At 41.7% G+C, this 24,911-nt stretch overlaps 1 protein-coding gene and 1 long non-coding RNA gene across 2 annotated transcripts; one reads left to right on the top strand and one right to left on the bottom strand.

Annotated features, from left to right (window-relative positions):
* Positions 1-203: 203 nt before the first annotated feature.
* TMBIM6 (transmembrane BAX inhibitor motif containing 6) lies at positions 204-17,448 on the bottom strand. Its single transcript, XM_039241346.1, has 10 exons — positions 17,363-17,448; positions 8,115-8,202; positions 7,619-7,727; positions 4,822-4,942; positions 3,406-3,454; positions 3,201-3,298; positions 2,922-3,001; positions 2,514-2,614; positions 1,586-1,661; positions 204-401 (listed from the first exon to the last, which is right to left on the bottom strand). The coding sequence occupies exons 2-10, from the start codon at positions 8,168-8,170 to the stop codon at positions 378-380; spliced, it is 714 nt and encodes a 237-aa protein (XP_039097277.1). The 5' UTR covers positions 8,171-8,202; positions 17,363-17,448; the 3' UTR covers positions 204-377.
* LOC120237884 lies at positions 16,847-21,791 on the top strand. The gene is made up of 3 exons (XR_005530071.1): positions 16,847-16,900; positions 17,329-17,631; positions 21,601-21,791. It is a non-coding gene; the product is annotated as an uncharacterized LOC120237884 (long non-coding RNA).
* Positions 21,792-24,911: the final 3,120 nt, after the last annotated feature.

Genomic DNA, 24,911 nt, shown 5'->3' with positions numbered 1-24,911 from the left:
CAAAGAAGGGCCGAGGCGGCTCTACCAGTTCAGGTGCACCTGGTGAAGCTCGGCTGGAAAGAGGACTCCTGGAGTTTGCTCTGCTGTGGGTCCCACTCCTCATCACGGTGACTGGCTGCCTGAGCAGAGGAAGAGGCTAGGACTGGGCTGGACCGAAAAGGGAGTGGGGAAGAACCCCAGGAATACGAAGCCAAACTCCAAACTATATTCTGCTAATCAGTTTTTGATCAAAAAATTCAAAGTAGAGAAAACCACAAAGTACAAAAGCTTTTCTGATGCTTTTCATTATCACAGAACACACCACCTGTAATGTGTGCGAAGAGGAAATGAGGGGTGGAGGGAGAGGAGGTCAAATTGGGCAGGGCTGGAAGGTCATTTCACTTCTTCTCTTTCTTCTTATCCTAGAAATGGAGAAAAATTGCCCAATTAATTTTTGGCATTTTACATTCAAGCTAAAACTCCTGAGTGAGCCAATACCTGGCTGTGTTCAGTTAAGGACTGTAAGGGAACAAGACAATAAAAAGGGAGGAGAAATGCTTCCTCGGTGCGGGAGGAATTGAATCTTAACCATCTTCCGCTGGTGGTCCCTCAAGTTGCTGACAGACCTGACAGGAATTAAGGTTAAGCACCTGTCCCCACTCCCACTCCGAGAGCACCCAGCTGGGCCGCCTGACCACTCCTGGCTTACTCATAACCACCACAGCTCAGATCCCATCCAGTGAAAGCTGCAGACTGGCAGTCCACCCCAAAATAACCACACAGAGGCCAAGACCAACTTTCCATTAAGCCGGAGAAGCATAAATCCTGGGCACAAACCAACACCCAGAAATAATCTAGTCCAGTGAACTTGTCATTCAATCCTCAGTGGAAGCCCAGAGTATTAAACAGATGAAGTTCAGTTGCTTTGCCTAAAACCTGGTTGGAGCTGAGTCTAGTAGCCACACAGATAAGCCACCAATGCCACCTACTCATCTGCTTCCACCAGTACCACACTTCTCTTGTTTCCTAGTAAGAGCTATAAAAAAACTTCATGGTTTCATTTGTTCCCCTACTGCTGGGGGAGACTATGTATGATGCTCACTAACTAAACACAGAATGCTTCTCTGGAAACAAGACTAACAAACGGATAAAACTGGCCTACTTCTGACATACATTTATAAAAGCTGGTTGCCAAGATTAAACAAATCCCTCCTAGAATATCTTTTCCTGAGTCATAACCACCTTTACAGCCTTAAATTTTTCATATAGATTGTTTCTTGTTGCGACTGAAGCCTTTTTCTATTTGATACTAATCTCAGGGATTTGTTTTTTGTTTGAGCTTTGTTATTTTTAAGTAATCATTACATGCAATGTGAGGCTCAAACTTACAACCTGAGATCAAGAGTCCCCACCAGTCATCCCCCCACCCCACCCCCTTTTTAAAAGGATTTGTTTTACTTGTTCCTTTTTCTCCTTTGGCTAAAGACTTCTGGTAGCCTTAAAGTTAACCTGGACCTACACAGTTCATAGGTTTTCAAATTTGAAATATACACAGATGCTGAGCTCAGGATCCATTCTCTCATCTTTAGGTGGTCGGCTGACTAACCTTCTCATTCATAGCCAGGATCATCATAAGTTTTCTGAAGAGAGTAATGAAATCTAAGAAGAGGTCAACGCAGTGCCTGAAACAGAAGAACCAGAATACAAATTCGCATTTCCCATCTTCCTTCATCCACAGTCCAGAGGCGTAGAACATAAAAACCACATGTCCACCCCACGAGTGAACTTCAACACCCCACCACCAACTAAGTAAAACTCTGGTGTCTGAGATTCTTTGCAACTCAACAAAACCATGCAACATAACTCAGCTTTAGACTCTATAGGGGCCCTTATCTGAACCCTGAACTACCATTAACTAGTTAAGAAACTCTGAGAGGATTACTACATTAAAAAAAATTTTATATATTAAAATTTTATATACTAAAAAGAATGTGTTCTCCTCTTTTCATTGTTAAAGGTTCGTAAAATACAAATATAGGGATGCCTGGGTGGCTCAGTCGGTTAAGCATCCAACTTCAACTCAGGTCATCATCTCCCAATTTGTGGATTCGAGCCCTGCGTGGGGCTCTATGTTGACAGCTCAGAGCCCGGAGTCTGCTTCAGATTTTGTGTCTCCCTCTCTCTCTGCCCCTCCCCTGCTCACGCTCTCTCTTTCTCTCTCTCTCAAAAATAAATAAACATTAAAAAAATACAAAAATATAGAGCAAAAGGTGAAAAGATCGTTTTCTCTGTCCTACACCTTAAAAGTAAGGATAATTAAATGCATAATTATTAATTCAATTTTTAAAAGACTTGAGGTCTTTCAGGAATTGAGGGAGATTATGCTATTTGGTATACAGTTTCAAAAGCATGGGCATCCTACCATATACACTCCTGAAGGCTGGCCACGTAAGTTCAGCCAGTGCCACCTAGTCCACTTTTAACCCTACTGATGCAGACAGAAAGGGAGACGTTAAAGACCAGTTTTCACTCACCAGATGTAATCCTTATCTCCATTTTCGGCTTTTTCAATAATGAGTTGAGTATCAAAAAGGACGAAGCCACACATGACCACCAGCCCCACATACAGGTTTGCCTAACACAAGAAGAATGAGATGAGGTGACTATATTGTAGTCATATAGTTTCCAGAGGGAAAAACCAGCTGTACTTCTTTCTGGCTCTTGGTCACTTGCAAGTACAACAAATGCAAAGCCTAACGATACTAACAATCATGGGAACAAAAGCCTATGGTGAAAACCACATTACTTCCCTAGGCACAATTCTTCACTGCTCAGTGAAAGTGAGCTTTCTGGAAGATTCTAAGTCTACCCTGGTTTAGGGTGAAGCAAGAAAAAGAAGCACAAGGCAAATGGCTGCTGGAGAGTTATATGCAAAGTCTCACCTGGAAAAGCCAAATGGATCCAAAGAAAAGATTACCCAGGGAAGACAAGAGCATCAGGCTCATGGCTGACATCAAGACACCTGTAAGACAGGACAAAACGCCACCCTGAGAAAAGCCAAAGCAAAGTAAGGCAACCCCATTAAGGCCATTCCTTACTTTTCCCCCCAAATTAAGACTTTTAGTTTCAACCCAACAGTCACAAGAAATTGGAGGAAAGAGTCCCAGTGAGAATTCTGGCTAAAGCGGAGACCCTCTCTCTGTTTTCCAGTCTGCACTTACCTCCCAGAAAGAGGTAGCTGCGGCGCCTGGCATAGAGTGCACTCAGGGTGAAGCAGGTGAAGATCATTGCTGTGCCCATGAAGGCGGTGGGAAGAATGCTGTTAGAGGAAAAGATCATTAGATTGAGGACTATAGGTCTGCAAACCTATTTAGAAGGATTATCTGTGATGATAAAAAGACATTAAGATGTTACTAAAATAGTTACCTGGGATTGATGGCAATGCACAACTCCAGAGTAGGGCCCAGGCCAACTCCTAGAAAACAAAAAGCCCCAGGACACAGTATTACCATCAGCTCCTGAAGAGGACCCTTGTACAAGAGCTAACCATCAAAAGTGCAAGCATGCCCTGTTCTTAAAAAACAAACATGCATACTAAAGTAATTAAATCTCTCTCCTCCACCTTCCTTGTTTTTCAGAGAACATATACTTGACTGAGTTATTTATAGGCACAGCTACAAAACTGTCCTCTTAACTGAAAATCATGGATGACCCAGGATGAATACAGAAATGAAGGAGGTACATCACACATTTTCGAGCTAGGGGCACCTGGGTGGCTGAGTCAGTTGAGCAACTGACTCTTGATTTCGGAACAGGTCATAATCTCAGTTTGTGGGTTTAAGTCCCCCTCCCCCGCATCAGGCTCTGTGCTGATTCTCAGTCCCCCCTCCTCTGAAAATAAACATTAAAAAAGTAAAAAAAAATTTTTTTTCTTTTTTCAGTTAAGCTGTAAGGCTGCACTCCACTCTGAACAGGAGTGATGTTAGACAAGAATGTAGGCCAGATCAGGAATCAGAAGAGAAGGAACAAGAGCAAACCAGCACCTTGTGGCCAGCAACCTGTAGTCTTGCAGGGCGGACTCCCTTTGTAGAAAAGGCCAGACCGGTTCTGCAGGTGGACAGTGGCCAAGAGGAGGGTGCAGCGGCAACCTGTTGCAGCCTCAACGTTTCCTCCACTCTTGCTACGCTCTCTCCTTCTGATAATTCCACTCCTTAATGCCTTCACAAACTAGCTTTCCCTATTAAAAAAAATCTTAATCTCTAAATCCCTTCCCTTCTACTCCATCACTATATAGATTAGACACATTCAAAATGAGTTGTACTAAGTCAAATGCTACTTTGCAAATATTTTTACTATGTAGCTTGAGTCCTGTTTCCTTTAATAATAACTGTAGAAGGGCTGTGCTTTTAACTGTTTTCTTGAGAATCAGCAATGTGCTCTGCAGGATGGTTCTCGATGTATGGCTTTAATTAACTGTCAGCAAAGTTCAGAACTGATGGTCACAGGAGTGACAGTTGCCAGTCTGAGTCCAGTGTCAGGCTTAGTTATGCTACCTAAGCTCCTGAATCTCATTCATTCTCACACATAAATGCTTACTTTGGGATACAAAAGTGTAAATACAGTCACGAGTCATAAAGAGCTTATCCTCTGGATGGGAAAGCAAGATGTACCTCTATGAATTAAGAAAGCAATACAAGGCAAAATACACTCACATACAAGATTGAATAGTATGGTGTGCCAGTTGAGGTCAATCAGAATACATACAAATCTTGGGCCTTAGTCTAAAGAGATACTAGATACAGTACCCACTGATGCCCCAAATTAGCCCAATCCTTACCATACCTGTAAGGAAAGCAAATCCAGTAAGAAGTCCCAGTCTTTTTTGCTCAGTTTCATGGCTATGAGGTGTTGCCATCAGCCAAATCATCAACCCCAAGGAGCCCAAGGCAGAGAGCAGGCCAGCCTGTCAGATCCAGAGTAAAAAATTAAATATGAAAATATCAAATTTATTCTGCAGGAGACATTATGGGGATCAAATATTCATCTGAACTTCTTAATACTGGTTTCTAACCCGGAGGCAGTGGAAAAGGCAGAGGGGGCGGGAGGTAAGGAGAAACCAAAAGCCTTACAGGACAGGGTTAGGTGGGTTATATATAGTGGGTGTTAGAGGTTCTTCTGACCTGGGTAGTCTATCAGCCACAACTACCCAAGTCAAACTGTGATTCTTGCCCAGGAAAAAGATCAAGTGACAAGTGCTTGAAGCACATTCAAATCTGTAGGACAAGTAGAAATGACCTCTTTTTGATCACTTAAAAACATACACACACAGGGGTGCCTGGGTGGCTCAGCTAGTTAAGCATCTAACTTTGGCTCAGGTCATGATCTCTCAGTTCCTGAGTTCAAGTCCCGCATCAAGCTGTCTGCTCTCAGCACAGAGCCCACTTTGGATCCTCTGTCTCCACCTCTCTGCTCCTCCCCAGCTTGTTCTATCTCTCTCTCAAAATAAATAAACTTAAAAACACAAACACATAAACATATACACCTATATATACAGAGAAAAATGACTGAGAGGGTGCTACAAACTGCATGTTTATGTCCCCCCAAAATTCATGTTTAACTTTTAATCCCCAATGTGCTGGTATTTCGAGAGGTGGGGGTCTTTGGAAGGTGGTAAGGTCATGAGGGTGAAGCCCTCATTAGTGAGTGCGCTTATAACAGAGATCCCAGAGAGCTCCCTTGCCTCTTCTGCTGTGTGAAGACACAGCAAGAAGACGGTTATTTACACAGGAAGCAGGCCCTCACCACATAATACTATCTACTGGTCCCATAATCTTGGACTTCCAGCCTCCCAAACTGTGAGAAATGTTTGTCGTTTAAGCTACTCAGTCTATAATAATCTGTTAGAGCAGTTTGAATGGAGTAAGACAAGAGAGTAAGAACCAAAATGTCAACAGTTATTTCTGGGTGTGAGGATTATGGAGTTTTTATTTTTTCATCACTAGTCTGTTTTCCAAATTCTCTATAACGAACATACGTTAGTTTTGTAAGAAGAAAAAAAAATTCTTAAAAAATTCAAGTGGGAAAAGCTAGGTATAGAAAAAGAGGAAAATCATTAAGGAGGTATGTGGAGACTACAGTTCCTTTCTTCCTTTAAAGGTATAGCTGATCCTTGTTCTTCTTGTAGTTATGCTCTATAAAGTCACTATGAACAATGAATTAATGAATACTAAACAACTGCTCCTGAGGGAAATAAAAGGTTAGATTCTCGCGTACTTCTGATTATGTTTTCTTCAACTGAACAATATGTTTTACGTGTGTTTAAGGACACTTTGATATATACCGTTGATTCATTTATCTTGAAGGCATGACCAACAGCACTACAACTTGTGCTGTAACAAAGCTTATTTAACACACATATTTTCTCCATAAGACACATTACAGTCTTAGTGAACTTTTTTTTGCAGTTAGGAACACTTAGAAATACTAGATAGCATTCTAACACTATGCTTGGGGTCCACTTTAAACACTGACATCACCACCAAAATCACAAAAATGCAAAAAATGGGGCACTACACTGACCATGAAAAGGATCCTTGTTTATTAGTACAAGAGCTTGAAACAGAGCAGTGTGTTGCCTTGTTCAACCTCAGCTGGAACGTGTGAGATGCACAACTCAAATTTTTTGCCCCTCTACTTATGACTGCAAATGTCTGTAAAAGTACTGTGAGTACTGATTTTAGGGTTGCAGACACATTTTAGCAAGTAATTCATAAATACAGAATACATAAATAATAAGGATAACTGCATTTTACTATATTACTTAAAAAACAAAACAAAGCAAAACCCAGAAGCCAAAATGGCCACTCTTGCCTAAAAGGTGGAGTATGTTTTAGTCAAAACTCCAGGGATCAAAGTCTTATCCTTTGAGTATCTAGAGTAATTTTTCACACAACCTCTGCCAGGAGATACCTGAGCATAGGGACAGTTCTCAGTAGTGGCAAATGCCAACACAGACACAACCCCTGCACTTACACTAAAAAGGACACTTGGAAAGAACAAGTCTTGGTTAGTGAAAACTTCGATCTTTTTGGTTATTCCTCAACTGTCCCTTTTATTCCAACTGGCCAAACCCCAGGTCTCTTTCAACACAGGAAAGTGAGTCGTTGAAGGCTTTTACTCAACCATGCAGATATAAGAGCATCAGAGAATAAAATAGGTCAAGTCCTTGAAGGTCTCAACCCTGCTTCTCCTGATAAGCATACAATCAGTGTTTTGTATCTAAGAACTCCATAGTCACAGGCAGAAAAGAGGAAGAACGGAGGAAAAGAGAGATAAAAAGGCTACCATGCAAACCCCAGCAGTCACATCATGTCACTACTTAGCAGGTGGGGGTCGTACACGTCAGCTACCATCCTTCAGTGTCCACGTTAAGACATTCTGTTTTCAGTATCTAGAGGGCACAGCTGCCAAAAACTTGAAATGGCTCTACATGTCCTTATTGACCAGGTGGCTTTGACCAATTCAGATCACAAACTACAGGAAAGGATTAAGAAGGGATACAGGTTTGCACCACCCTGCTGAGCTGGTTTCAACCTAATGCAATTTGTACCACAGCAAACAGGAGAGAAACTGCTCTTACCTGAAGGAAATGAGTAACCACATGGACATAGGACCCAGCAGCCGCCACAAACATACAGAGGGCAAAACTGGCATAGACCTTCTTCAGGTGCTGCTGTGTCGAGGGGGTTCTAGGAAAGAATGTTAAACAGCCATCACTCTAGGACCAATCTCATTTCTAAGCTAACAGTCATTTCCCCCTCTCTTCATCCCAGGGCAGATGTGTAAGTTATAATAAAGAAAGAATGTTTTGAAAATAAGTTAACTGAGAATCTTAAATGCTGGAGAGGAGCCAGAGGCTCCAAATTATGATCAATCAGTATCCAAACTACAATAATTAAATGGTTTTTCAGTGACCACACAATAGCCCTTAGATCTGGGTGCTTTTTATCAGAGACTCTGGATTCTAGCAAAGCTAATATGTTAGTTTATACATACAAAAGTTAATAAAGTAGGAAAAGAAACAAGATATGAAAGGAGATGCGATAATAAACTACAGTCAAGATCAAAACACTTACATGTGGGAAAATTTTAAGAGCGCATCAAAGTTGATCTTCCGATCAAATATGTTCATGATGCCAGAGTCTGTGGGACACAGCCTCCACTCTGTAGAATTAAGGTAAGAAGAAAAGTTATTTTAAAGATACAAGATGTACAAAGTAACATAAACAACTTTCTCATGGAAAAATAGCACCACACAAGTTTGGAAAAATGAAACTATCTAAAATCCCACTGTCCTAACACAGTCATTTTCATTTTTATGTATTTGCTTCTAGGATACGTTTGCAATCATACTCAACCATTTAAAAAAATTTTTTTTAAAGTTTTTTATTTATTTCTAGGAGAGAGAGAGACAGCGTGAGCAGGGGAGGGTCAGAGAGAGAGGGAGTCACAGACTGAAACAGACTCCAGGCTCTGAGCTGGCAGTCAGCACAGAGCCCGACGCGGGGCTTGAACCCACGAACCGCAAGATCATGACCTAAGCGAAAGTCAGACACTTAACCGACTAAGCCACCCAGGCGCCCCCATACTCAACCATTTTAAAGAGGACAGAGGAAATTAAGCCATCTTCTTCTCCCCAAACTATTTTTTGTTATTAGCATTTAATTCTTTCGGAAGATAATTTGTCCTTTTAATAGTTTCTTTCTTTGAGAAATTACCAGTTAGCAATCTAGTTAAAGGGACCCAGTCACTGGAACATAAAGCAATTTTATGTCACTGTTTCAAGATGCTAGAGAATTCTCTCACAAAGGCACAGAACCTCAAAGATGAAGGAAGGGAGGGAGGAAGGGAGGAAAAGAACTAGGCCTGGCAATAGGTCTTGAATTTTAAATATATTCATGTAGAAACTTTCCATTTAGTGCATGTTAGAACTGAACTGAAAGAGATTTAGAATTTTAAAAAGAGAGAAGTACAAAAGGATTTTTTAAAACATAATTTCAGAACATTTCCTACATAAGAGTTGGAATAGTACAAAGAATTCCTATATACTCTATACACCCAAATTTCCTAAATGTTAGTATCTCCCCATATTTGCTGTAGCCCTGCCCTTTCTATATATAACACAATGTTCCTTGACCCCTTTACACTTCAGTGTGTACATCCTGAAAACTGATCAAAACCAGGAAATTAACAGACACAATTCTACTATCTGATCTAGAGACCTTAATCAGATTTTGTCAATTGTCCCAATATGTCACGGAAAAGACATTTTTAATTAAACTGTTCCCAGGTTACATTCCATCGACACCATTAAAGTTAGGCTTTTAAATTTTACTCCCTCCTCTATCTCACATGCAATCCTAAATAAATACATTTAAAGCTAAAACCTAATCAAGAATTTTCACCTTTCCTAAATAGCAATCATCCACAATCACCCAGATTCTTAATAGCCCCATGTCTACTCATTTCAAAGTGACAAAAAAATGGAGTGTGTGGGGGAGTATTAAAACACAGAAGGTAAGTAATTTGAAAGACAGGCCAACTACTCCTGCCTATTCTAATCAGGACCTAGCTCAATACTCAGCAAAATTAATCTGGGCAAGAAAAGTAATAGTCCCACACTGACTCCTGAGAAATCCTGCGCCCATGGAAAGATTCCATTCATCTAGCTCACATGGATCACTACCATTTGTTTACCGAGGCTTGCTCTCGCACACATGAAACAATTACAATGGCTAGCTGGCTTTCTCTTGATTTCCTCTTTCCTATCTCACCAACATGCCTACTCACCTCAATTTTTTTGTTAGTTCTGTTCTTAAGGATGGATACAGTGAGAAGCTGCAGAATCCACTAAAGCTGCTGCTTGCACCTCGAAGTCACAGGGCTCTGAGCCCTCTTGATCTAGATGGTGCAACTATTGCAGGCTTGTTGCACGGCCAACCACAGCCTTCCACAATCATGATGAACACATCCTCTAGAGAGCATACTTACAGGCTGGCAGAATCCAGCACCTGGAAAGTATCTTTGTTTTAGGCTTCCATTAACACCCCTAATGACATCCCTAGACAGAACTTGCAACAGTTCTGAAGCAACCTTCAGAGCCAAGTTTCTCAGTATTCACAACAACAACACTCAAGTACCTCTTGCTTCCAATTTCAAGAGTTAAAAAAAGGCAGTGAATGGGGTGTGCAGCGTAAATCCTCAAATACCCAGAGGACTGTTAGAAAGGGGCAACACCCTGTAAGCAGACCCCACTGAGTGGAAACAGTGGGAGGGGATAATGACAGAAACTCCTCTTTCCTACTTTGCTCTTAGGTATTTCCCAGGGGGTACTGACTGCCTCTTACAACTGCTGATGGAAAAACCAAAACTATCAAAAGGTTGTGAGGACAGGGAGTATCAAATAGGAATTTCTCCATCATTTAGTAATGCCTCGTAGTTTAAAATCATTAAAAAATCAGTTAAATAAAACCAGTTTTCCAGCACCACCACTGATTCTAAAATTTAAGTGAAATATGTAATTACCAACCTTTCTAGATGCAAAGGCACATAGCATTTTGAATAATAGGTTTATGAGGAAAAGCACAGTAAAGTATATACTTAATTATGACATGATGTATATATGATATAATTTATTTCAGAACTGTTAAAACATGAGGGGGGAAAATTCAGGTCTTAGAATCAAGGAAATATGACAGTTTGTTCTAGGTCTGTTTCAAATAGACAAGAACTAATGTACAGATAAGTAAGGAGTCAAAACGGCTCTTAGAAGTTTTGCCAGACGGATTATACTAACCAGGTCTCTATCAACTACTTGTGCTCAGAAGTTGCCGAGAAAACATATCTACATTTCAATGGTCAATATGCAAACAGCTGAACAAGATTCAATTGTACTCATAACTCAAAAATAGCTCCCCTACCAAAGTATTTTCAGTCCCAGCGAATAGTCAGCTCCTAACAGAGCTTGAAGTATTCAAAACCATTAGCCAAGTAACTCAGCTAACATTTCAAAGGGGCCCCCCAATTAAATGAAAATCTTTGTTTTTAAAAAAAAAATGTTAAAATGATGAGACTTACGTGTATTGTATGTTTTATGTGTATATTTTACCACAATAAAGGAAAAAAGTGTATTACAAGTTGCTCAAAAATTATTCAATACAATAGTTTCCCTAACACATATCAGCCCATTACAAAACCATACCAGCACTGATCTGTCTTACCCTGGATGACAACTCATACAAAAATTTAGAAATTGTATCCGCTCTCCCATTCCCCAGTTCTACACTCAAATTTAAACAAGGAGGTGGTGTTATTTATTTAGAATACTATGTATACGGTGCCTCGTAGACTCATGAGAAATTTGTATTGCATTTTAGAAGTAAATGTTCAGATGTTAATTATAATCAAATGCCTTTCATTTGGTTCAGAGCTTCATTTAATTCTGTCAACCTTAGGATAGCAGGAATACCAAACTTCTCAGAATTTGCCAGTATCTGTCACGCATATACTGCTAAAGCTTTGTTAGAAGCATCACCATTCTGTAATTCCTCTGGCCAGCTTCCCCTGCCAGAGGCACCCAAACACAATACAAAACTTACTGCACAGCTTTACCAAGAAAGAAAGAAAATACATTGTTTTGAGTTAGTATTCCTGAGGTCTCAGCAGAGGCAGACAGAAGACAGATATTCTCATCAACTAATATCCATGTCTTATGTCCTATTAAATCTCGTTTTGTTCTAGGTATTTCCTTACACTGTCCTAAAATGAAAAATTATCAAGGCCAAGCCTTTAAAAACAAAACAGAACAAAATTCTCTACAATCTTATTTTCCTATCTATTAAATATAGTCCACAGGAAACATGGCCAAGTGGCCAACAGCTATGCAAAACAGAAACAATCATGAATTAAAAAAAAAAAATCCTTACCTTTAAAAGAAGGCAGAAGGCTGTCTTGATGTATACAATTTAACAACATTAAACCAGCAAGTCACAGAAACATTGTTCACACATTTAATTAAAAATTTAGTTTGTGGGGCACCTAGATGGCTCAGTTGGCTGACCCTCAGACTTTGACTAAGGTCATGGTCTCACAGTTTCTGAGTTTAAGCCCCACACTGGGCTCTGAGCTGACAGCTAAGAACCTAGAGCCTCCTTCACATTCTGTGTCTCCTCGGCCCTCCCCTGAGTGTGTGCTCACACTCTCTCTCTCAAAAATAAACATTAAAAAAAAATTTAGTTTGTGAATTATATGGTTCCTCATTCCTGTTGTAATTCCACCATTCTGAGTCCTCTTCCCACACATCTAGAAGGGACCAACTGATATTTGAGAGAAAAGAAAACCCCATGTCATTAAAAAGGGAGGGCAGTGGGGGCGGGGGGTGCCTTGGGTGGCTCAGTCTGTTAAGTGTCTGACTTCGGCTCAGGTCATGATCTCACAGTACATGAGTTAGAGCCCTGTGTCGGGCTCTATGCTCTCAGCTCAAAGCCGGGAGCCTGCTTCAGATTCTGTCTCCCTCTCTCTCTGCCCCTCTCTTGCTCTAACTCTGTGTCTCTCAAAAATAAACATTAAAAAAAAATTTAATAATAATAATAATAAAGGCGTGGCAGGGAGGGGGGCAGAATTGTATTTTTTTCAATAGTTCTTCCTATTGAATAGCTTTCAGATTCTGTATAACCACGTACCTAGAATAGTGGTTAAGAGCATGTAACTGCATTTGAACCATAGCTGATATTTCCTTAGCTGTGTGACATGAAGCAAGTTTCTGGCACTTGAACCTCACTGTGCTTTAGTTTCCTCATCTGTATACAGTAATATGTAATATTCTCCACTTCATAGGATTATATGAGATAATACATATAGAGAGCTTAAAATAGTGCTTCTTGTGTAAGACCATTGTTTTACTAGTGTAAATATTCATTACTCTCATGTCCTTAGTGCATTAATTTCCACTAGTTTTAGAAAACATTAGCTGTAGGGGGAAAAACATAAGAAACTCGTTACTAATACAGAGAACAAACTGAGGGTCGATGGAAGGGGTTGTGGGAGGGGGGCTCAATGGGCAAGGGACATTAAGGAAGACAGACACTTGTTTGGATGAACACTGGGTGTTATATGTAGGGGATGAATCACTGGATGCTACTCCTGAAATCATTACTGTACTATGTACTAAGTTGGATGTATATTAAAATAATAATAATAAATAAGTAAATAAATAAAACACTAGGTTTGTAAGTCTAATTTACATGTGCCTTTTAAAAATATTACTCAACCATTAACTCACAGCTAACTATACCCTGCAGACTTAATATTTTACTCAAATAAGTAAAATTAAATGAGGAAGATGGGAGAGGACTCTAAGAGAATTATAAACTGGAATTTAAAGGAATTTAATAAATTTTATTACTGGATAACACTACTTTCGTTTAAATAGCATGCCTATCGTCGGGCATATTTACACGGTACCTTCTATCCCACAGGGCCACAAGGTGTTTTGAGACAGCCTAATAACCACTAAGTGATAATCCGATGTGGTAGAGAATTTGATGAAGTAAATGGTCATTAGCTTGATGCTTTCCTTGCTATCCCTAAGGGTAGGTCAGTTTGGTTTCAGGAAATCCAAAGAACTATTTCAAGCTCTGATGGTCCTGGATTTGAACCCTAGATGTCTCAGACCTTCCTTTAACTTGGATGAAGATTCTTGACTAGTTAGATTAGCTAGTTAACACTGAATTTTGTCTCACTATGGTGCTGCCTCAGAACCAAGCCAGTAACTAGAGATGTAATGCCTACTGCCTTCAATAAATTATTTTTTGCATCGAACTTTGACACTAGTGAATCCTTTTCTCCATAACCATGTTTGACAGACTGAATCATAAGGAGGCACCAATGTCCTAAATACATACTTGTCTTCCAGTGTAAACCAGTAATCCCTCTCCAATAACAACATATTTAGCCCAAATGAGAGCAGGCATAGATTAGGAAAAACATCACACCCATTCAATTCATATCCTTGAAGCTCTTTTTAAGTGTTTTGGACTCTAGTTAATTGTGCCAAACTTCTCTCACACATTTGGCTATAAGCACCCTGAGAACAGAGCTTGCATCTGATTCGGCTCTTTATCCCCCACATTTAGCACAACCAGGAGTCCCAGGAGCAAATGTAGACCCCATTATCTAATCAGGAGTGCTGCAGCCTCAAATCGACACTCCCCGTCTGGCTCAAAGGGTAACCTACCATGAGGGGTAACGTGAGTGGCCCTAAGAGCCAATCTCTACAGTCTTTGGAAAATAAAAACGGGTTTATTAAAAATGCTACTCCATGAAATTTGGTTAGAAACTCTGGGGGAGGGGCGCCTGGGTGGCTTAGTCGGTTAAGCGTCTGACTTTCGCTTGGGTCATGATCTCGCGGTTCGTGGGTTCGAGCCCACGTCGGGCTCTGTGCTGACTGCCAGCTCAGAGCCTGGAGTCTGTTTCAGTCTGTGACTCCCTCTCTCTCTGACCCTCCCCTGCTCACGCTGTCTCTCTCTCTCCTAGAAATAAATAAAACATTGAAAAAAAAAATTTTAAAGAAACTCTGGGGGAACTGGGGCACCTGTGTGGCTCAGTCGGTTAAGCTTCCGACTTCAGCTCAGGTTATGATCTCACAGCTCATGTGTTCAAGCCCCACGTCAGACTCTGTGCTGACAGCTCAGAACCTGGCACCTGCTTTGGGTTCCGTCTCCTTCTCCCTCTGCCCCTCCCTGCTCAGGCTCTGTCTCTCCCTCTCAAAAGTAAATAAACATTAGAAAAGTTTTTTTTTTAATTTAAAAGAAAACAATTACATCTCCATTAAAATAAAAAAGAAACTCTGGGGGAACAAAACAGGGTGAAGTGGAAGACACTTCTAACAGTGCCTACAACCAAGTCAAAGTAGCAAAGGAAAATTTAGCAGATAGAACATCAAGAGAATATTCATTATTTTCCCAGAGGAGTTTAATACCCACAGGTAGTTTATGAAATAAAGTGAAACTTCAGGCCAGCAGTGGTATCTTTTATAGTGCCACTAACTACATTTATATAAAAATTTTACTTTTAAAGTGCTTATACATATGTAATCTCCTTTGATCTTCACACCAATCCAGGAGCAAAGGGCAAAAATGATTAGTATCCCTTTAAAAAGAAAGTTAAAAAAGGTAGCGTAATAGTGAAAGGAGCACTGGCTTTGGAGTCACAAATCCTGCCATTTTCTACCTCATAATTTTGGGAAAATCATTTTACCTAAGATCATCTATCTAGGCTTCCTTATCTGCTCTACTTGCTCTACCAAGCTTATTGAATGCTGGCGAGAAAATCTGTGGGACGTAAATAAAAAGTACAGCATAGGGAATGTAGTCCATGAGACTGTAACAGTGCTTGTATGGTGAGATGGAAGCTACACCGGCAAGGAGCACAGCATAAAGTATAGACTTGTTGAATCACTATGCTGTACACCTGAAGAGTAGTGTAACACTGTGTCAACTATACCTCAATTAAAAAAAAGGAAGAAGAAAGTCTGTGTGAAATCATTGTAAAGTACTAAAGGGACAAAAGGACACTAGTATTGACCGACACCACAAAGTTAAATAATGGAACCAAAGCCAGATTAGGGGCCTTCTGACCTCTAATGTCTGGTGCTCTATTACACCCTACAGCAGAAAATCAAGTTTTCATTAAGGCAGTTCCAGCCATTGACAAAGAGAAATCTTAAAAATATTAACACATCCTGATTCCTATTACACTCTTCTATATTTTTCAGCACTTTTGCAATAAACATGAACTCTATGCATAACCAGAAAAAAAAAAACTGAAATGCTGACTAAATATCTGGATTAATTTTACTTTCCTATTCTTAGGACAGTAAGACTTCAGTCACATCAATAGTGGGAAAGGGAGAGAAGTAGAAAGGGAAACACTGAGCCATGTTTCCACAGATAAAATGGAAGAAGGAAACTCTGAATCCAAATTACAGAGTGTTTCTCAAGGATTCAACCATTCTGTCTCCACTGGAGAAAAATGGCAGAGAATCTAAGTACAACATATTCTTGAAGTCAGAACAAAAAACACTAGACAAAGATAAACCATCAAAGAGAGTAAACTTAATAATTACAGAAATAGGTGTATTTGCAGAAACCATAAGAATTTAGTTATGCAACTTGAATAATCTTTCTTGAACTGAATTCTTACCCAAAAGATAAACGAAAACTGAGTATCAATAAATAACTAGAAAAGCCTATTCGCTATTAACTTTTAACCTTAAAAATCTTTGTTTCAGGCAGAGTCAGCTCTTCTACAGGGTTACACATTCACAAGTTAACTATTGCTAGAACAGTCAAGTTCAGAGTGGTTTTTGTTATTGTTTAGTCAATGAAAGATTGATGGGGTAGGCAATGCATTCTGGGCTGGCACTAGGTAACAATTCCATACTTAAAAATACAAAATTACCAAAGCCTACTTACTACCACAGACTCAGCAAGTAGGTCCAAGGAAAAAACCACCACCCAACGACGCCTTTCCTGAGCGGGACTTTGAGAAAGTCGACCACAAGGCTCAGGATCAAGCAAAGCCAAGGCCACCTCACCTGTTCAAAGGTAATCAATCAGGCCAGAACGGGGCTACTCTTTGGGGCTGGAAAGCCAGAAGGATTTTCTCACCTCCTGCCTCGGCTTTCAGCGTGTCACAAAGGAGTGTAGTGACATCACCTGACTGGCCGTGACAGGGCAGCCTGTCTGACCAGGCCGTTCCTCGAGTCCTGGCCCTCGCCGCTCACTCAGTTAGGGTCGGCCAGAGGACCAGCAGCAGAGCAGCGATCAGTCGAGTGCGGCAAGGGTGACCACAAAGCCGTGAGGTTTCGCTTTCATTAGCCTTGGAAGAAAGGGGCGGGGGACGTGACCTGAATTCAAGTATTCGAGGCTGGGCCAAAGGGCCCCTGCGCCTACTCTTGGAGGCAGGGAAAAGAGAAAAACCGCAGAGTGGGAGGGAGGAGGGTAGGAAGAGAGACTAACCATGACCCTTCGCTGGCACTCGCGAACAAAATCGGAGCCTCGAGACCCCCCAAAACCTGGCAGACTCGCCACCGCCCCTCCCCCGCTCCAGCACGGTTGCGCATGCGCAGTGCTAGTTCCCGATCTCCTCCCCTCCCCGCCCAGCTTTCCGGAGTTGCCGTCGCGGAGCAGGGCCCCATTCCCCGAAGGTTCAGTCTGTAGGAATACCGAGACTATTCCTACTCTTGCTCAGACAATAACTGCTAATCCCCTTTCCATTTCTCACTCCCAGCTTGCGCAGTCCAGCTTCAGATAGATGTTCTTACCAGACTCTTAGGAGCCCACACAGCTCTTCTAACACCGGATGTGCTTCTGACTCTCCCAGGGTCCTGTCCAGACTCTTCACTCAGCGTCTGCCAGTAGTAGGAAGCTCCGCCCCTGAGTTCCGCTTAAGGCCAGTCCTCATTGGCCGCTGGCCGCACCTCTACCTTCCCATTGGCTGTACGTGCGTAAACAACGGCTGCTTACTTTAGAGCCATTCGCTACTGCCCTTGTCGATCAAGACCCTGGCCGCCAACCGGTGTCGTAACAAAAGGTCTCCGCCTCTTCTACATAGTTGGGAAAGACCGCGGTCTAAAGCCGCCCCTAGCGGAGGAAGTGAGGAGGGACAGGCCCCACCCAAGATACCTGACAAGTCACGGAGCCCCCACATGCGAGACGGGATAGCGCGGCAAAGTCCCGGGATTCTAGTTTTAAGCTTCTCATGGAATGTTAAAGCGGGAAAGAAATCAGATAACATGTAAAAAAGGGCTCTAACAGAGGTCAATCTACCTTTAATCTTGCCGAGTTTAGGCTTTAGAGCACTCCTGTAGGCTCAGCGAACTATCCAGGAATGCGAGGAAAATATAGCAGCCCCAGTCCTGCATCGGAAGCACCGACACCCTCTAGCCCAAGAGATGGTCCTGGGGCCGAGGGCGGGGCTGACGGGCTTCCAGGATCACCTTGCCTGCTCGCGGGAAGTGGGCCACAACTTCACAATCACTTCGGTCTGTGAAGTAGGGAGTGGGAACGAGGGTGGCGACCAGGCAAAGCTGCGCAGGCAACCCGGAGAAACTAAACCAAGAGAAATCAGAGGGCTGGAGTTCCCCCAAGGGCTTATCCCGGACCAGAAGCACTACCTATGTAAGAACTCATAGTAAGGAATAGTGAAGCTGATTTAAAAAAAAAAAAAAAAAAAAAAAGGTTTCTACACTATACCAAATTTTTAAACTCATTTTTACTAACCTATCTAATATCGCTATGAGAATAGTACAAAATTGACATATGAAGAGGCAAAGACTATGCAGTTAAAAAATGGAGTAAAAAAGAGCTTATAGTGGTTGCCAGGCAGTTTAAAATGTTCCTCCCGCATCCCCCCGGATTGTGTGATGTTTGTTTTTGTCAGCATTTTAAAGTAGGCAATGATTTCTTTTTCTTATTCTAAATAAATATTGGCTTATTACATAATTTCATATTCTATTTTTTAAATGCAACCCCACAATTGTATATGTTTTAGGCTGCACAGAATATAGATTCACCTCTGTCTCTCATTTTATTTGTTTTAGTATATTTTTTAAAGCTTATTTATTTATTTATTTATTTATTGGGGGGGGTGGGCATGCATGTGGAGGGGCAGAGAGAGAGAGGGAGAGAGAATCCCAAGCAGGATCCTTGCTGTCAGTGCAGAGCACCCTCCCCTCCTTGGGGCACAAACTCATGAACCCTGAGATCATGACCTGTGTTGAAATCAAGGATCAACAATGCTTAACCAACTGAGCCACCTAAGCACCCCCTGGCGTCCATTTTATAGATGAGAAAACAGATCCCTGGACAGAAAACATTCTGGCAAAATAAGGCAAGAAATTTATTTATTTTTATTTTATTTTTTAATGTTTTCTTTATTTCTAGGAGAGAGAGAGAGAGAGAGAGACAGCGCGAGCAGGGGAGGGTCAGAGAGAGAGGGAGTCACAGACTGAAACAGGCTCCAGGCTCTGAGCTGGCAGTCAGCACAGAGCCCGACGCGGGGCTGGAACCCACGAACCGCGAGATCATGACCTAAGCGAAAGTCGGACGCTTAACCGACTAAGCCACCCAGGCGCCCCAAGAAATTTAGATTAAGCATTGGATCAGTGGAGATGAAATCAGAATCCAAGATTTAGGAAGTAAGTTTCTAGAAGGATAGAACAGTTATCTTTTTAGTAAAGAATACAAATGTGCAGGATATGATTCTCAGTACCCAAACTCAGGCATGCAATAAATACAATTTTACTTTCTTTTTTATATAGTTTATTGTCAAGTTGGTTTACATATAACACCCAGTGCTCATCCCAACAAGTGCCCTCCTCCATGCCCATCATCCCCCTTCCCCTCTCCCCTACCCTCCTCAGCCTTCAGTTTGTTCTCAGCATTACAATTTTACTTTCCTTTTTTTTTTAAATAGTTTATTGTCAAGTTGGTTTCCATATAACACCCAGTGCTCATCCCCACAAGTGCCCTCCTACAATTTTACGTTCTATAGTACAACCTAATATTTACCCTGAACCTCATTCCATCAGAGTGGGTGAAAACTTCCTTGGGGTTTCTCTCCCTACCCCACCCTAATTTCTGCTACATTTCTTGGGTAAAATGCTTGGTAACGGGGCCTATCTGGTTCCTGGTCATCAATCCACACAGGTTGCTGCAGGGGTTTTTACCTTTGTACTAGTGCAGCAGCTCTATATTCCATGTCATAGTTTAGGCACAAGAAACCTTTTGTCAGGCTAATGTTGAATTCTCTGCCTAAAAGAATAAGTTGCTAAGGGTTTGGTCTGCATAGTATTGACCAACATAGGTTTTTCATTCATTGATGACAGATTATTCATTCCCTTTCTGGTGCATGGTCTCTCATAAGATTGCAGTCAAATGTCAGCAGGGGTTGCAGTCATCCAAAGGCTTGACTGGGGCTGGAGGAATTCCAAGGTGGTTCACTCATATTGCTGACAATTAAGTGCTAGCTGTTAGCTTGGAGACCTGGGTTCCTCTGCATGTGGGGGCCTAAGTTCCTCCTTAGGGCTCTGTGAATGTCCTCACAGCATGAGAGCTGGCTGCTTCTTCTCTTTCAGGGTGAGAAATCACAGTGACAAGGAGAGCTAGACGGATATTCTTTTTACAGTTTATCCCCATAAATCACACAGCAATCATTTCCTTTAATAACAGCCTATTCCAAGGCTCCTGCCCTGGGTCATGTGCCACAGAGGGCCTCATACTTTGGAAGACCTTCCTGAAAATTTTCTAGGTATCCCTCATTTGTCTGGGACCAGTCAGGGCCAGCAGTACTATCAAAGCTGAGCCCAGACCAGGCCCTGAATGAGCCCTTGTCCCAGTTTCTCTCCTTCATGACATTCCCCAATCCTAGGTTGCCTGAGGAGCTCTGGAACTTATGTCGATGGGGTCATCCCAAGCCCCTGAGACCAGGTCTCAATTTTAAGAGGGCATCCTGATGAGCCAATTACTCTTGCAGGCTGGTACAGTATTCCTTTTGGGGAATCAGGTGAGACTGAGTCTCCAGGGTGGGGGTGACGAGACTATTTAAGGTCACATAGAAGATAAGTTCAGGTCTCTGGACCACAAACTGAACTGCACCAACTTTTGGACTTGAGTTGTGTGTATGGGTCCCTGTGTTGACCCTCTCAGTATCTGACTATGCAACTACTTGTGGTCCATTGCATCAGAGGACAGTAGAGTAGAAGCAAGCTACTTTTCTCTTGTACATCACCATATGCCACCAGCCCCACTATCTACCCCACCACTGGCACCCAAGGTAGTAACTCCATTTCCTCCAAGGACCCTGGGACATAAATCAGGCAGTCATCCGGGAGTAGCCTCACCCTTCTCCTCCTATCACTTCAAGGTGCTTTTGAGACTGTCACGGTATCAACAGGCCCTTTCCATCTGATGTCCTCTTTTGTTTCTGAATGATGTTTTGATAAAATGCCCTCCCCATGTCAGTCTTAGGTTCATGAAGCATGCACAGATGAGATGGCATCACTCCTCTTGCGGCTCCCATGGATCCCTAACATATATTCCCTGTTGGTGGTGGTATGTGGAAGACAGCAATGTAGTCAACATTGAAAGAGATCACAGTCTGGGAATGCTGTGATTATAGTTTATAGAATACAAAAGAAGACATGGTTGGAAGAGGTGGTGTTCCATGTTTATGGTATAAAATTCTGAATGAAAATTTAACATGAGCATACAAAAAATTATTGTTCAAAATTTCCTGCATATTGGGGTAAGACTTTCATTTGTGGTCATCATCAACAGAGCACTTTAATAATTTTTGGGAGAGTCATGGGCAACATGATGAATGATAAAGTGTCATGAGAAATGACATAACCAGGAGTATATAAATAAATAGTATATAAAATATAAACTAAATAGTATATAAGAACTACATAGACAAGAATATCTTTATTGTTTCAATATAAAAAGTTTCCAAAGAGCCATGGTATTGTATTAACAGTGTTACTATGTTTTCTCCTTGTAGGTGATAATGAAAGTAGCCAGGAATGGCATACTTGACAATAAAGAACATGAAGAAAACATGGAGCGGGGAGTAGGAAATAGGTGAAGGGGATTAAGAGGTACAAGCCCATACTTGTACAAGCCTAATCATTAAGCTGTACTGCCTCTCATTGTAAAATTGACATATATTGTTAATGTAATTTTGTGAAAGTTTGTGTGTGTGCGTGTGTGTTAATTTAATAAAACCTTTGAAAGAATAGGACAGTTGTGCTTGAGTTTAAGCGCTAGGGATGTGTAAAATAGTGGGGAAGAAGGTGAGTAGATTGCAATAGATTATGCATTCCAGAAACTGGGAAGTAGGATGTGGCAGAGTTAAAGAGGAGATAGAAAGCAGGCTGAATTCCTCAGCCTAGGGCAAGGGAAAAGGAGAACAAGGAAGGAGAGAGCAAGCTGGGAAGGACTTGGGGACCTTGGTCTAAATTCAACCTTAGCAGAGTCGCTGTTTTCCCAACAAACAGAGATAAACATGGCTCCCCTGAAGTCATTTTTTTTCTGTATCTCACACCTTTCCTTGTCTACTTTTACAACCTCAATATCTCATTTTGATCTCAAATGCACTGACTTTGTTCAGCCCAGTGGTTATGAGAACATGTGAGCTCACAGGAATGGAACACATTAAAATCCACACCATCACTTAGAAGTGTGTGTATTGAATACTCCACTTAAGATTCAAGAGGAGCCTTTTCAGTTCCCAGATCTCATTTGTATATCCGTTGACACCTGAAAGACAGGAATAAAGAAAATGGAGTTTTCTTTTTCCAATCTCAGTATTATGGGCTATTATACTGTAGATTAGCAGGAGGAAAAAACCCTAAAAAATACAGCTTGCAATATTTTTTAATATCACTTCAGCCCCTTCTAACTTTGGAAAGCATTGATAACAATAACAAGAGTATTAGAACACTTTACTCTTGGGTCACCTGGGTGGCTCAGTCGGTTGAGCATCTGACTTTGGATCAGTTCATGATCTCACAGCTTGTGAGTTCCTTCCCTACCTCAAGCTCTGTGCTGACAGCTCAGAGTCCGGAGCCTGCTTTGGATTCTTTGTCTCCCTCTTTCTCTGCTTCTCCTCCATTTACACTCTGTCTGTCTCTCTCTCAAAATAAACAAGCATTAAATTTTTTTTTAAAAGAATGCTTTACTTTAAAAATTACACTTTTCGGGGCACCTGGGTGGCTCAGTTGGTTAAGCATCTGACTTCAGCTCAGGTCATGATCTCACAGTTAGTGGGTTTGAGCCCCACATCAGGCTCTGTGCTGACAGCTCAGAGCCTGGAGCCTGTTTCAGATTCTGTGTCTCCTTCTTTCTCTGACCCTTCCCTGCTCACGCTGTCTCTCTCTCTCTCAGAAATAATAAATTAAAGGGGCGCCTGGGTGGCTTAGTCGGTTGAGCGTCCAACTTTCACTTAGGTCATGATCTCACGGTACGTGGGTTCGAGCCCCACGTCGGGCCCTGTGCTGACTGCCGGCTCAGAGCCTGGAGCCTGTTTCAGTCTGTGACTCCCTCTCTCTCTGATCCTCCCCTGCTCACGCTGTCTCTCTCTCTCTCTCCTAGAAATAAATAAAAAACATTAAAAAAATTTTTTTTAATAAAAAAAAGAAATAATAAATTTAAAAAACATTAAAAATCCTGCCCTAGAGTCGGGCGTGAGAGTTAAAAAAATAAAAAATAAAAATTACTCTTTTCAAAGTAATTTTCCCACTGTTATTTCACTTTCCATAATAACTCAGAAGATAATGCAGACCTTCATAATCTCATTTTACAGATGAGAAAACTGAAACCCAGATTCACTTAGTTTCCTCAAAGAACTATCATAGATGCTTCATTCTTGGAAGTAATTAGCTCTTTCCATATTATTGTGGACTTTCTTTTTTTTTTCCTAATATTTTTATTTATTTCTAGGAGAGAGAGAGAGAGAGAGACAGTGTGAGCAGGGGAGGGTCAGAGAGAGAGGGAGACACAGACTCTGAAATAGGCTTCAGGCTCTGAGCCGGCAGTCAGCACAGAGCCCGATGCGGGGCTCGAACCCACGAACCGTGAGATCACGACCTAAGCGAAAGTCGGAAGCTTAACCGACTAAGCCACCCAGGCGCCCCTCACTGTGGACTTTCAGTCTGAGTTTCAGATCAATTACTTCAGTATTTCCCAGCATTCTAATGTCCACATTCTTCTATTCCCTTACCGTTTCCAAGGCCCAAACACTTGGCCAGCCTCTTGTTCTGCTTATCCTGGTCCTGTTTCTGTCCCGTAGCATGGGTAGAAAAGGTACCACACTTGCATAACAATTGCTTACTTACTGCCTTGACTCCTGTTTGCTGTTCACAACCCATGATCCAATCTTTTCTTTATCCTTAAGGCATTGATATACCTTTTTTTCCTTGCTTTATGGCGATGGTTTTCAAATAGGTCCACACATTCTTTGAGACTTCTCCCTTCAAGAGGTAGAGCCTAATTCTCCTCCCTTTCAGTGTAGGCTGTACCTAATGACTGCCTTCTAATAAATACAGTGAGGTGGAAATGATGAAGACCAGGGAGACCCTATCACAAAAAGCACTGTGGCATCCTCTCTGCTCTCTCTCAGATCACTCATGGCCAGCTGTCATGTCAGGAGGACACTCAAGCAGCTATGTGGAAAGGCCCAGGTGGTGAGGAATTAAGGCCTTTTGCCAACAACTACCAAGGAATTGAGGCATCCTGCCAATAGCCATGTAAGTGAGGCTTCTTAAAAGCAGTCAAGATTTCTGGTGACTGTATCCCCAGGCAGTAGCTTTACTGGAACCTCATGAGAGACCCTAAGCCAGGAGAACCCAACTAAGCCTGTCCCGTATTTCTGACTCTTAAAAACTGTAAGATAATAAAGTTTCTCTTTGTTTCAAGCCTCAGAGTTTTGGGTAATTTGTTAGGCAGAAATATATAACTAATACTCTTACTCGATCCTTTCCTGATTCCAGCTGAAAATGTGACAAAATGAGGGTCTCACAGCTTGGGCACACGAGGGCATTAACCATTAGTGTAAAGAAGGAGCTAAACGGTGAGGTGATCCCATGGAAGGACTAGGCGCATGACCCTATTAGTGTTTTAAAACACTCATTCTAGCTGATTTGTGGCAAATGGATTGTAAGGGAACATGAGTGGCCTCCCAGAAGAGAATTAGGCTATCAGAACAGAACAAAGGACAGAAAAAAAGGGCTTGGAAGGAGTGGCAACTTGTGAAGATGGAGTGAAGCACAAGAATACCTTCATCGTATGAAGAGGTTTGTGTTTTGTGTGTGC

Source organism: Hyaena hyaena, unplaced genomic scaffold, assembly GCF_003009895.1.
Source record: "Hyaena hyaena isolate Hyena2069 unplaced genomic scaffold, ASM300989v1 scaffold_192, whole genome shotgun sequence".
Taxonomy (NCBI): domain Eukaryota; kingdom Metazoa; phylum Chordata; class Mammalia; order Carnivora; family Hyaenidae; genus Hyaena; species Hyaena hyaena.
This window is presented reverse-complemented; position numbering and strand designations above follow the sequence as displayed.

What these genes read in the sequence shown, in the direction of transcription:
- TMBIM6 (XM_039241346.1), bottom strand. Translation starts at nt 8,170, where the DNA reads ATGAACATATTTGATCGGAAGATCAACTTTGATGCGCTCTTAAAATTT. An exon ending in CTCTTAAAATTTTCCCACAT is followed by an intron (nt 7,728 to 8,114) that starts GTAAGTGTTTTG and finishes ATTCTTTCCTAG; the next exon opens with AACCCCCTCGACACAGCAGC. An exon ending in GATCCATTTGGCTTTTCCAG is followed by an intron (nt 2,615 to 2,921) that starts GTGAGACTTTGC and finishes TTCTTGTGTTAG; the next exon opens with GCAAACCTGTATGTGGGGCT.